General features: G+C 53.9%; 5 protein-coding genes across 5 annotated transcripts; 2 read left to right on the forward strand and 3 right to left on the reverse strand.

Annotated features, from left to right (window-relative positions):
• Positions 1-135: 135 nt before the first annotated feature.
• J4E86_004424 (uncharacterized protein) lies at positions 136-1,380 on the reverse strand (the record flags this gene model as incomplete). Its single annotated transcript, XM_051444965.1, has 2 exons — positions 136-1,231; positions 1,358-1,380. 2 exons carry the CDS (start codon positions 1,378-1,380, stop codon positions 136-138), a joined length of 1,119 nt encoding a protein of 372 aa, XP_051304590.1.
• Positions 1,381-4,166: 2,786 nt separating this feature from the next.
• J4E86_004425 (uncharacterized protein) lies at positions 4,167-6,147 on the forward strand (the record flags this gene model as incomplete). Its single annotated transcript, XM_051444966.1, has 3 exons — positions 4,167-5,834; positions 5,896-6,067; positions 6,122-6,147. 3 exons carry the CDS (start codon positions 4,167-4,169, stop codon positions 6,145-6,147), a joined length of 1,866 nt encoding a protein of 621 aa, XP_051304591.1.
• Positions 6,148-6,151: 4 nt separating this feature from the next.
• Positions 6,152-7,695, reverse strand: J4E86_004426 (uncharacterized protein; the record flags this gene model as incomplete). The annotated part of the gene is made up of 3 exons (XM_051444967.1): positions 6,152-7,138; positions 7,191-7,559; positions 7,609-7,695. The coding sequence occupies 3 exons, from the start codon at positions 7,693-7,695 to the stop codon at positions 6,152-6,154; spliced, it is 1,443 nt and encodes a 480-aa protein (XP_051304592.1).
• A 2,304-nt stretch (positions 7,696-9,999) lies between these two features.
• Positions 10,000-11,227, forward strand: J4E86_004427 (uncharacterized protein; the record flags this gene model as incomplete). Its single annotated transcript, XM_051444968.1, has 2 exons — positions 10,000-10,002; positions 10,208-11,227. The coding sequence occupies 2 exons, from the start codon at positions 10,000-10,002 to the stop codon at positions 11,225-11,227; spliced, it is 1,023 nt and encodes a 340-aa protein (XP_051304593.1).
• A 266-nt stretch (positions 11,228-11,493) lies between these two features.
• J4E86_004428 (uncharacterized protein) lies at positions 11,494-12,859 on the reverse strand (the record flags this gene model as incomplete). The annotated part of the gene is made up of 2 exons (XM_051444969.1): positions 11,494-12,670; positions 12,729-12,859. 2 exons carry the CDS (start codon positions 12,857-12,859, stop codon positions 11,494-11,496), a joined length of 1,308 nt encoding a protein of 435 aa, XP_051304594.1.
• Positions 12,860-13,242: the final 383 nt, after the last annotated feature.

Consider the following 13,242-nt stretch of genomic DNA (forward strand, 5'->3'; position numbering starts at 1 on the left):
ATTTAAGATGTTATGATATCAGGTGTTGTGCTGACTGTGGATTCGTTGCGTGTGGTTGATGGAATTTACTGCTGACGGTTCAGATACAGGGCCAACACTCTGCGACCTTGCAAAACAAGAATCGCTCTATCGTGTTTAATCCATCTCGCCGATCCCGCCTTTCTCCGTTCCACCCTCCCATTTCTCAATCATCTCAGGGAAACACTGCTTCAGTAGCACCTCCCCATACCCCTCAAACACCGCCTCAACCTCCTTCAAAACCTCCACAACACCCCCCTCCCCCTTCATCACACCAACAGATCCCAGTTTCACGCCATCGACCTGTGGCACGCGCGGCGCAGCAACGATAGCAAGGTTACTAATCGTACCAAGGAACATGATAAGCAGCATAACAATCGCTGCGTCATCTGAAAGCTGGGTGTAGAGCAAGGCTTGGCTCAAGAAAGCGCCGGCGATGAGGATGATGGGTGCCACACAGGGGTTTGAGGCGTTGGTGGATGTGTCGTGATGTGTGGTCGTGCTTTCGGTCTTGGTGAATGCAGTTGAGGAGGGCTGGATGATGTAGATGTGGCTGGGTGGGGAGTCGGTGTCGCGCATGAGTGCGTACGCGCCTTTCTGACTGTGCCGGGTAAAGGAAGCGTTTTTCTGAGCAGTCCAGACGGGTAGGCTGGCGGTAGCTTCGATAAGCAAGATTGATATGCTGAGTAGGAGGAGGGGTGAGAGATCGGCGTAGTACAACCAGAATGCGCCAGCAAGACAGAATTGGAGGATTGCGGTGATTAAGCTACCACTCTGCAGTAGGTTTCTGGGGGAAGTGGAAGCGGAGAAGGGTATGCCAGTGGGCTGGAGGACCTCAACGACGACCTCGCTATCCTGGTCAAACTTGCCATCGACGCTGGGCGGAACAGAGCGAAACTCCAGATCGCGGAGTAGCCTTGCAACAGCAAACTCCCTGTTCGACCGTTTCTTCCCCGTCTTCATGTCCAAAACCTGCACATCGCACTCCGGTTCCCGCATCAAATCACCACTGCCAGACGTGACTGACGACAAGAGTGACAAGCTATAAGCCAGCCACCCGGAACCGAAACACGGAGACTCCGTCTTCGAAATTGAAGTCGTGACAGTAAACGCTTTTTGAATGAGTTCAGGGCCGAGAAGCGTGAGCACGATGGCCAGGGGTGGTATACGTCCGGAGTCGCCGTCGCGATGCGCGGATCCAGGGCCAGTGGGACTGAGTTAGTAGTTTGCGACGTAGTCACCGATGTAAGCGATGAGAAGTGGGAACGACATCTTGATGTTGGAGGCGCGGGGGTTGGTACTGGGGAGGGCTCTGGTGGATGAGGAAGTGGCGGTGCACTTTTCGAGATCGATATTCGACATGATTTTCTTCGCGGCTTTAGGACTCTGCGGATGGCTTTGTGCCAAGTGTAATCCTAGAACGGTAGGTGAGGAGAGACCGATGGTTGGTGCGGAAAGTTGGGTTGTGCGCTCGCTCGGGGGTTATCTGTAGTTCGGAGAGCGACGGTGAATTGGTGAGAGTGAAGGCGTTCACCCAAGGTCACCCGCGACGCTGTGAATATCTCTCCAGAACGATTCAATCTGTCACTGGTGGTCTTTGAGTAAGAAGAGCTTTTTCGTCTTGTTGTGAGATCAACAAGATGACCAGGACATCGCGCGATCCAATCGGGGCAGGTGCGAGGTAGGAGCAAATGACAACGGACGCACGTGCGTTAGTGACTGCCGGGCGCGATTGGACGAGGCTCACTGTGACGCAGCGGATGATTGCAGCAAATGTTTCTGAACGATTCCAGTGTCGCACTGTCACATGTCGGTGCAAGTGTGATTGCGTTCTAGCGGCGCGGCCCTATGGATATGCTTCAGTCGCGCAAGTCAAGTGGTCGCTCGCACCAATGGCAGACCCGTGAATGTATCCATCAACACCATTTCGAAGTCTTCGTAGGCCAGCATGTCTGACATCTCTGTGGTGAGCTTCGAAAGCTAAAGGCCCCTATTGTGTGACCACCCAAACTTCGCAATCCCACCACCCCAACACGACCAAAGGTCAACATTGCCGTCAGAACCGCTTTCAATGAATTTGAGTGAGCGGATTTTGGCCTGGTGCGTGCTGCCTGGATCAATCTCCTTAACAGATTTACCCGTCCAGATGTTGCTAATCCGGATCACTGTACCTTCCGTTGTGTCTTGGGCTGCCGCTAAGAGTCCGAGTCTTGGATGTACATCGATGTCCAGTTCCAGCTCGTCTCTGTTCAGGTGGGCAAAAGTCATGACTGGCTGCGACCAGTTCTTGAAAGCTTTGTGGTTGAGCTTGCGGCGTTTGTGACTATCGCGATGAGTCGGATACAAGGTCTTGAAGTACTCTTCATTGTAGTGATGGTTGTCATAATTGAACGTCTTTCGCGATGAGTTCCGAGATAAGCGAGGTGAGCGAATGTCGTATAGAAAAAGTGTGTCGTTAAGCCCAGAGCATATCAACCTAGTCTCGTCATCGGCACGCTTGAGCTTTGAGATGGGCGCGGGATGTGTCAAGACGTGACTTGAGCCGCTTGATCTTGTGTCGTATAGTCGGATGGTTCCATCTCGACAGCCGAGCGCGACAGTAGTATACGATATCCACTCCAAGGCCAAAAGATCCGATTCAAGTGACTTTACTACAGCTTGAGAGTCCCACGTACCTCCCTGTGAGCGAGTGAATAGTAGCATCGAACTTGAGGCTGCAACTGCGAGGTGCTCGGTCCAGGTCGCTGCAACACTATTTGCAAGACCCGGTGATGCCGTGAACGTAGTTGGTCTGGCAGCAGCACCCCAGATAGCTGAACAGTCTTTCGGTGTAAATTTTTGCCCTACGTACTGTGTCACTAAGGGTCAGCGTGAGAGTCTCGGACGATGCAAAAGTCTTGTGAAGTGATTGAAATGATGTGGGAGTGAGTAGAAAAGCTCGTTCGTTCTGAGTTGTGCTACATGGCTGCTGAGTAACTCAAATCATTCGGTCTGTCGAATGTGAAATGGAACATGGCCGTTCATCATCGAGCAGATTACGTGCGTGGGGTTACAAGTTTGCGGAAGACTTACAGGATCATCGCGTCCCGGGTCGCTGAGCCATACCTCTGGCGGTCGATCCGACCCATATGTCGTTACCGCAAGCGCGCCGGTTGCTGGTAGAAAGGACAACGAAGAGACAGTAGACGTCGTTCGCGTTACCTCGTCTCGTGGATAATGCCGATAAATACTCTCTAGGGCAGATGGAGCGGATACAAAGTCCTGCTCTGCTATTGAGGTGTAGAGATCTCCGCGATATGCAGGCTGCATGTGCACACTGTTCTCACCTTGAACCGTGTATATCGTATGATGTACTGGATCCTTGGCAAAGAGTCGGAGTCCACAGGGCGGTAGCACCTTTTCGGGACGTTGTTCAATACCGGCTGCGCATGCGTCAGGCCAAAGACCATGTATATAGCGTGACCGTCTTCTAAGGCCTATTTCTCTATCGATGTTTGTCTGAGCAAAGCTGTTCGGGTTGCGCCTGATGACTCGCTCCTTTTTAAGCTTATTGGAACGCGCGAGTGCGACATTCTGGATGCGCGCTTTTCTTTCTGTCTTCTTGATGTTTGCTGAAGAGTATTTGAGATTTGATCCCTGAGCTGCGGTTTGGTTTTGGATCCTGAAGTATTTCTTCTTCTCTGCGTCCCAGAAGTAGCCGGGTATTGGCTGGCCGTTCATCCTGCGACCCTGATAGTGTGGAGGGCAGCGTTGGTCTCAAATATCAAGGAGGGAAGGTATGCGTTGCGTGAAGAAGGATGTGCTGATTGGCGGAGATGTCGACGCGTCCGCGATTTAGTTCAGAAGAGAAACGCGCGAGTCAGGCACCGCGACGTTCTGATGTTTTCACGACTGCCTTATCGATAAGCCCGCTCGTCCGAGGCATGACGCCACCGCCCCATAACGTTCGCATCACTGTGATCAGCATCGAATGCGCCTACATGCGCCGCCATCTTCCCCTCATTGCCCCTCCCTCCTACACCACCTGATACCCTTAGCAGCTCATGCTTCGAATCTCCACTGCGCTGCAGCCTACCAGGAAAGCGATATCGTCGACAAAATACATCTGCAAGAACCCCTTCCACACTTTTTTGCGCCTCAATCAAGTCATGGCGCACCTCGATATCCCACAGACGGCGAGCAACTCGTCCAATGAACTGCAAACGCTGCAGTCGCTTCCTAAATCCAACGTCTTCACGTCCAACCTTCCCGCCGATGACGCCTTCCCCAGACCGAAAGACTCCCACGATGCGCCACGGCAAATGCTCGGACCGCGCATGGTCAAGGGAGCACTATACACATATGTTCGGCCTGACTCGCAGGGAGAGCCAGAGCTGTTAGCTGTCAGTCAGCGAGCGATGCAGGACATTGGTCTTAAGGAAGAGGAGGCCAAGACGGATGAATTCAAGGAAGTCGTCGCTGGAAAGAAGATCCTGACATGGGACGAGTCGAACCCGGAAGCTGGAATATACCCTTGGGCACAATGCTATGGAGGCTATCAGTTCGGACAATGGGCAGGCCAACTTGGTGATGGACGCGCTATCTCTTTGTTTGAGTCTACCAACCCAGCGACCGGCACTCGATATGAGATCCAGTTGAAGGGCGCTGGACGGACACCATACTCCCGCTTCGCCGATGGCCGCGCCGTACTGCGATCTTCTATCCGAGAGTTCGTCGTATCGGAATATCTCAATGCCATTGGCATCCCCAGTACAAGAGCGCTAGCGCTCACCCTGAACAACGGAAGCAAGGTCATGCGCGAACGCACAGAGCCCGGCGCAATAGTCACGCGATTCGCGCAGAGCTGGATTCGCTTTGGCACATTCGACCTTCAACGCATCCGCGGAGACCGCAAGACCCTCCGCACAATCGCAGACTACACAGCCGAGCACGTCTACGGCGGCTGGGACAAGCTCCCCTCCAAGCTCCCCGCCGGCGAAGCCAAAGAAGTCCACTCCCAGACCCACACCGGCATCCCCAAAGAAACCGTCGAAGGCGAGAACGAAGGCGAAGAAAACCGCTACGTCCGCCTCTACCGCGCCATCCTCCGCCGCAACGCCGAAACCGTCGCGAAATGGCAAGCCTACGGCTTCATGAACGGCGTGCTAAACACAGACAACACGTCCATCCTCGGTCTATCCATCGACTTCGGTCCCTTCGCCTTCCTCGATACCTTCGACCCCACCTACACGCCCAACCACGACGACCACATGCTGCGCTACAGCTACCGCAACCAACCCACAATCATCTGGTGGAACCTCGTCCGTCTCGGTGAAGCCCTCGGCGAGCTCATGGGCGCGGGCAGCAAAGTCGACGAAGCCCAGTTCGTCGAAAAGGGTGTAACAGAAGAAGAAGCAGACGGCATAGTCAAATGCGGTGAATCAGCCATCGACCGCGCAGGCGAGGAGTACAAAGCCGTTTTCCTCGCTGAGTACCGCCGTCTCATGACGCTTCGTCTCGGACTGAAGACGCAGAAGGAGAGTGATTTCGAGGATCTGATGTCTGAGTTGCTGGATACCCTGCAGATGTATGAACTGGATTTCCATCATGCGTTTAGGCGGTTGGGCAATGTGAAGTTGAGTGAAGTGGAGACGGAGGATCAGAGGAAAGATGTTGCGGGCAGGTTCTTCCGTAACAACGACGCGCCGAGGCAGGAGAGCGATGGGCGGGAGCGGATTGGGAAGTGGTTGGAGAAATGGTCGCAGAGGGTGAAGGAGGATTGGGGGGAGGGGATGGATGAGGAGAGGAAGGTTGCTATGGATGCTGTTAATCCTAACGTAAGTTTTCCCTTTATCAGTTGTTCGGTCTATGAGAGATGAGATGCTAACGATACAACAGTTCATCCCCCGCTCCTGGATCCTAGACGAACTCATCGAGCGCGTGGAAAAGAAACACGAACGCGAGATCCTACCTCAAATCATGAAACTTGCGCTTAATCCCTTCCAGGAAAGCTGGGAGTGGAACGCAGAGGAGGAAGAGAGGTTCTGTGGTGATGTGCCGAAGTATAAGGGTATGTTGCAGTGTAGCTGTAGTTCTTAGATGTCCTCTACATACACTTGGCCAGGTGTTGGAGTGTACAAAATGGATTGAAGGCCTAGTCTACACCACCAACAAGATATTCGCCTACTTCCAGATTCACGCTTCTGCCCAGCGCGCGTGCATATTCCCAACCAAAGTTTACGCGCCATCGTCCTCCGCCTTCTAATGCGTCGTTGCTTCCTGCTCCTCCGGCTCTGACGAGTAATCGCAAGCTCGTCAGTGTGGCTATCTGTGTGTATAAATCCGCTACCTGTGGTACCGTTCCTTCAAGCAACGCTCTGAAGATCGCCAGCAACCTGTCCAGAGTGAACGGGCTGGGCGTCAACAGATGCCGACTGATCTTCCGGTGCTTAGCTCCCGTGCGCTTGCCCGTGACGCTGAAAGACGCAGCACTGGGTGCGCGTCGCTTGTTCTTCCGCTTGTCGGTGTGCTTCATGAAGTATGTGACGTCGGTACGCGAGGGGTTGTAGGACGCTAGGTACGCGGCGAGGAGGATGTGGGTCGTGAAGTATGGAAGGGTGTGCGCCGTCATGTTCGCTGGCTTCTTCTTGCTTGGCGTCGCTGGCGTGGCGCCTGCTGGTGCTGCTTCTTTCACCGGTTCGGCCATGTCTGAGATGATGCGATCCAAAACTGAGTCTTCTAGCTGGAACAGATGCCTTCTGTTTACCATCAAGCGCGAGAAGTCGCGCGTGCCGAATTGTCCAGATACCACGGGCTCGACGAACGGACGCCAGAGGCGCATTGCGCAGCTTTTGAAACTTATCAGGTCTCGTCCAGTGTGTTTCGCGAGAGAATCGTAGACGGCTTGGATGAAGCGGCCCCAGAGCCACTGGTCGTCTTCGGCTGCGAGGTCGGGTGTGTAGTCTGGGAATTGCTCGAGGGAGGGCGGTTCAAGGAAGATCTTTGGTGGGTTGATGCCGAGAATTGTGAGGAGCTCGCTGCGCGTGTAGGATGGGAAGTGCAGGAAGGAGGCTGATGACGAGTGGAGGACGGAGGGCGTGAGGGGGAGGGTTGTTGTGAGGATGAGGGAGAGGGTTGGTATCTGTTCGCACTGTTAGCATCTGGCATCTGAATTTGCATATAGTATGGCATACCATCTCTCCCAGTCTTCCCAAGGCCGCGATTAACGTTCCACCCCCTTCCCTCAACTTATCCACCGCATCGAGTACTAACACAAACTTGCCCCGGCCCGCCAACAGCTTCTCCATGTTGACACATAGCGCGCTTAGATTCTCCGTACGCGCGTACGGTCTCCTATCAATCTTCTCGTCGTTAAACTCATCCAGCGCATCCAGACTAGCTGCGACGATGCGCTCCAGGAGATGCCGCGCGGTTATGCATTCGCGAACGTTGATGATCGTGTGCTGTATACGAGAGAGATGAAAGAAGGAGCGCAATATGGAGGATTTGCCAGTCGCGGTAAGGCCATGGATGTTCAGAAAGGGTGGAGATGGGAGATGCGCCTAGGTTGCTGTTAGTACAATGACGCTGAAGTCTGGCATGGGTACGGACGCTGTAGAGGGCTGCCAGGTGGTGTATCTGTTGGTCACGGCATTGGAACTCCGCAGTGAGCTGCGCGATGATCTCGTCGGGCAACATTATCGCGATGTCGTTTTGGATGTTTGTAACCGCTGGCGGATTGAGGGTTGAGGAAGTCGCGCTAGCTTGACGCCGAACGCGAGTGCACGTGCATCGTCCGCGACTTCCAACTCCTTGCTTTCACCCACATCCTCCGTCGTCACATCGCATACAAGGTAATGGACTCGACGCTCGCTTCCGCAAAGATGGTCCGATCCATCTGCACGTAGATTGATCAACGAATGACAGCGCCGCCTCTACGTCACCCCGCGTATCGCCATGGGGAACGGCAAGTCCGCTGCCTGCAGCAGCAATGTGGCACAGCCCCGCCTCACATGCTCACTTGATCCGAGATGCGATGAACCCCGCACCTCGTCTTCCTCCTCGCACTGATCGCAGTACACTGAACATCATTCAAAGCTCACATGGAGACAGCTGCAAGCATCATAGCAGTGGTCCAGCTGTGCGAGACGGTGATCAAGTATATCATTGCTGTTTCTGGAGCCAAACACGAGAAACAGCGCCTTCGTACACAGATACGAGACTGCAGCAGCTTGTTAAACAAGTTGCAAGATGAAACGGATGACCCTGAGAATGCCGAGGAATGGGACAAAATCTTGAATCTACTTTCGACTCCTCTTGCGCACCTTCAAGATGCACTGCGTCTAGCAGCCGCTGCGTTATCCCCGCGAGATGGGTTGCGTGAGAATTTGCGGTGGCCATTCAAAGAGAAGGATGTCGAAAAAATGATTGAGGCAATAGAGTCTGGAATGTCGATGGTGACTCTTGCTCTCAATTACACCACAACATCGTTACTCGTCAAGATTAGCGCTTGCTCAAAGCGCAATCAAAAGCATCTCGTCGACCTGAAGAGTACTTTGGATTCACGCATCCGGGAAACCCACCTGACATTGCGGAGCATCAACGGCGAGCTGGAATCAATCCAATCTACACAACAGGACGTTCGAGGAAGAGTTGAGGAGCTGCATGGGCGTCAAGATACCGAGGAAGCTTTGAGAAAACGTCAGCGCATCCTTGACTGGCTCACACCCATCGATCACGCTTCGGAGCAGCATGACGCCATCAGTCAGCGGCAAAAAGGTACCGGTGAATGGCTGCTGCGTTCACAGACCTACCAAGACTGGCTCAGTACCGACAGTCGTACCTTGTTCTGCCCTGGTATTCCAGGTGCTGGCAAAACGGTCTTCGCCTCAATCATCAACGCTGATCTATGGGAGCGTTATCACCATGACCCTACAGTTGGCTTGGCTCATCTTTTCTGCAACTACAGACGTCACAACGAGCAGACATTAGAAGCCCTACTATCAGGTCTACTCAAACAGCTCGTTGAACGTCAGGTTCCTTTGCCAGGGTGCGTAAATGATCTGTACGAGGAACAACAACAGAATGGAGCGCCAGGTCGAATCGAAGCTACCATGGGGACGCTGAAGTCAGTCATGGAATCATACTCACGAGTGTTCATCGTAATAGATGCGCTTGATGAATGTTCTACGTCTCATGGCTGCCGTACAAGGCTGCTGTCAAATATCCAGAGCTTACAAAAGCAATGTCACATCAACATACTTGCCACGTCTCGATTCATCCCAGAGATCACCGAGAAGTTCAAATCAGCCTGTCAGCTGGAGATTCAAGCAGACAGCAACGACGTGCGAAGATATCTCTCTGACAATATATCTCGCCTACCAAGTTTTGTGCAAGATAATGTCGGCTTGCGGGAAGAAATTGTGTCAAAGATCGTTGAGGCGGTGCGCGGAATGTGTGTCGCTTCCTCCTAGGGTTGTAAATCTACTAATGAGACGTCAGGTTTCTCTTAGCCAAGCTGCACCTTGATTCTCTGATCGGGAAAAGATCCGCGAAAAAGGTGAAATTCGCATTGAACGAACTTGCTACCGGATCCGATGCTTACGATTCTGCATACGATGCTGCCATGAGAAGAATTGAGAGCCAAGTCGCTGACCAAGTTGAGCTTGCTAAGCAAGCACTGGCGTTTCTCACCTGCGCCCGAAGACCGCTCTCTACAGGTGAGCTACGAGAAGCTCTAGGCGTAGAGGTTGGCGAGCCAGAGCTTGATCTAGATAACTATCCAGATATCAAGGATATTCTAGCTGCATGCGTTGGGTTAATCACCGTGGATGAGGACAGTGGCATCATTCGACTTGTCCACTATACAACACAAGAATACCTTGAGCGCACACTGGATCGATGGTTCCCGGACGCGCAAGCCATGATAACGAATGTCTGTACTTCTTATCTGTCTCTAGATTGGTGGGCCTACCCCTACAATTGTCGTCCACAGGTCCCCAAATGGTACGAATACTCGGCACGTCATTGGAGCCATCATGCTCGCCTAGCGCCGTCGTGCGTGACGCAAGTGGTCAACTTTCTCACGCGGCAAGGCAATCTCATCCATAGTTCCTTCTATACAAAGGGACGGACAGAGCTCACCACACGAGATCATCTCGTGAATCGACAAGCTCGATTCACTGGGCTTCATGCAGCAGTTGGGTTCCAGCTAGAAGCCGCTACTGCGGCGCTGCTCCAGCTAGGTTTCGATGTACATGCGAAAGATACGTTAGGTCGGACTGCTCTTCAACTTGCTGCAAAAGACGGGTACGAGGCTATCGTGAACCTCTTACTCAAGTATGACTTCTCTCTGGATATGAAATCTGATGATTTCGACGACTCCAGACGTAGGCATTCTAATGTCTACCCAGGGTCAACCGCGCTACACTTCGCGGCGAGGCAAGGTCATATCAGCATTGTCAAGACTCTCCTCAATCATGGTGCCACGGTGGACTCGCGGGATGCCAAAAATGCGACACCTCTACATCACGCTATCATTAATGGCAAGACCGAAATTGTTAAGGTGTTACTCGAGGCCAAGGCTGATATATCATCTACTGTCTGGTCAACATCCTACCAACCGCTTCGCACGACTGATGCCGCAAATTTCCTGGAACGCAAGTCACAGAAGTCGCTGCTTAGCACCGCCATCGTAAGTAACTCTGTCGATATAGTCAAGCTCTTCATTGATGCTGGTGCGGATGTCAATGAACATGCAGACGACAATTGCCCCCCGTTGTTTTACACACTCGCAACTCGGCGGGGCGTTGAGATGATGGGAATGCTGCTCGGAGCTGGTGCTGATCCCAACATTATGTGGCGCTACGACCGCAAATCTCTACTCATGTGGTGCACGCACGACTGGCATCCTGGTACTATTGACAGAGCTAAACTCCTGCTTGATGCGGGTGCCGACATCAATCACTCGACGGGTTTCAGTTCCCCATCGCGATCCGCGTTGGGGGGCGCCCAACGGTCTGGCATGCCGACTGTTGTACAGTATCTTGTGGAGCGCGGTGCCGACCTGAAGCTCGGTTTTGCTCTCCATGAACTGTGGTATGTGAACGAAAAGGCGTCAGACAAAAACTACATGTCTAACGAGGAGTACGGAAACATCATGTCAAAGGAACAAAGTGCCAGCGTTCTTGGTAATGACAGCGAACTATCTGCTACTGAAGCAGTCGGTTAAGAATCTTCGAGAATGGCTCTACAAGCCGTTAGTAGTTCATGATATGAGGAGAAGATCACCAAACCCAAGTGCGGTCGACGAGTGAGATCATATGCGAACGTTTCATTTCATTTGCTATCGTACAGATGCTTCCTTCGTAACCCCGTATTCACGTTACTCATGTTGGTATAATCATCCCCTATAATCCCATTACCATCGACAGTGTTAATCCAATACGCCGTGTCTATGCTTTGTATCCAATGCAGGTCAAGCGTGATGGCACGCGTTTATGCATGCAGTGTCTCCTTGAAGCCACTGTCGGCATCCGCAGTCTTGCCCTCCTCGTTGAACTCCCAGGCCAGGAACTTCCAGTTGAGCTCGCTCGGTCGCCAGAAGAGGCCTTTCTTCAGTCCGCTGCCTGCTGAGGAAGAGTCGCCCGGTCCGTCTGCTGTTATGCCGCCGGTGTGAGGCATGCGCTTGCCGAAGATGCAGCGCCGGAAGCGCGAGTGTAGGATGGCCATGGAGCACATGACGCAGGGCTCGTTGGTGAGGTAGATGTCGAGATCTACGCACAAGTAGCCGCTGGATGAGAGGTTGTTCTTTTCGTAGTATAGCTTCTCGAGACCGGTGAGGGGGTTGTCGCAGAAGAGGGAGCGGTCGAGAAGTGCAGGGTCAGTGCCGGCAGCACGTAGCCGCTTCTTCGCAACCATAGCAATGGCGCGGTGGACAGCGTGAGCCATGACGTTGCCAGTGCCGGTGGGCGGTTCAGCGGTGCCGGTGAAGGACCTCCAGCGGCAGTCGCCTGCAACCGCGACAATCTCGGGCTGGTTCCTGGTGCGGTCAACCACGACGACGCCGATCTTCTCACCCAGACACTGATCCGATATCTGCTGGCCGGCGGCTCGGGCGAGAGCCAGCCAGTTTCCTGCCTCGGGTTGTAGTTCCTCCTGGTTGCGTTGTACGAGGCTCGGATGGGGACCGTAGGGGTTGGTGTTCTTGTACGAGATGGGCCAGTACTTGTCGCTCCAGTCGTCGGCCTGCTGCTGGGATATGGGCGCCAGGGCCGGCACGGTTACGTAGAGGATCCGAGGAAGCGCAGTCTTGGGGCCGTCGAAAGGCGGGCAGGTCCGTATGAGAGCCGCGAGGTTGGCGTGGGGCATATGGCGCGTGGGACACAGCAGGAAGTAGCGGACTAGATCAAAATCTTTAGCATCAGCCTCTCCATGAGCAGCCTCACTGCCAGCATCGACTGAGGACGGGGACGCGGAAGGGGAAGCGGGGGTCGCCGGTGTTAGTGGGGAAGATGGTAGTTCTGAGGCAGGAGCATCTTCGTTACCCCTGGGGAGCCTTGCAGGCGGATAGAACTGTTTCTGCAGGTGCGGCGGCAGGTACTTGAACTGCACCACACGGCGCAGGTGAGAGATCTCCGACGTCTTGAAGTCGGGTAACGCTGCTTGCACGGCACTGCGAGCGGGCGACGTTAGCAGAGATCAAGCTGGAGCCCCAGGAGTGAAGGCCTCACTCCTTGATAACGTTGGCAAACTTGGCCGGCACCTCGACGACATAGACGGTGTGCGTCTCCAGGCTGGCGCGCACCTCGTCCTTGGTGCGGAGGGGGACCAGATGGCCTGCGAGAGGCGGTGGGCTGCTCATAGCATCGCCTGGCGGGGGAGTCAGTGGTGAGGGCAGCTAAAAGGCTACTATGCGTCGTATAGGCGTTGGCTAAGAGGCTGGCGGTGGGATGTTGGTCGGTGGGAGCGTGAAGCCTGCGCAAAGACAACAAAAGTCTCAGGGTCCAGCGGGGCGAGCCTGCTTAACTCCGGTTGACCCTTCCTCTTTCATCACCATCACCTCCTCGCTCCTCACCAGCCCTCATCATACAGCAGCAACATGTCGCGATCAATCTTCACCCATGAAGTGAGAAGGAAAGAGTAGAAGGTGTCTCGGGGTAAGGCGCGCAGCTCCCGACTCGTGGGCGCGCCTCCCCGCATCACGTTGCAGCGAAGGAGCGCCAATCTTCACCCAATATGGGGCCC

The sequence above is a fragment of the Alternaria arbusti genome (assembly GCF_024043155.1).
Source record: "Alternaria arbusti strain BMP 1465 chromosome Unknown scaffold_4, whole genome shotgun sequence".
Lineage (NCBI taxonomy): Eukaryota > Fungi > Ascomycota > Dothideomycetes > Pleosporales > Pleosporaceae > Alternaria > Alternaria arbusti.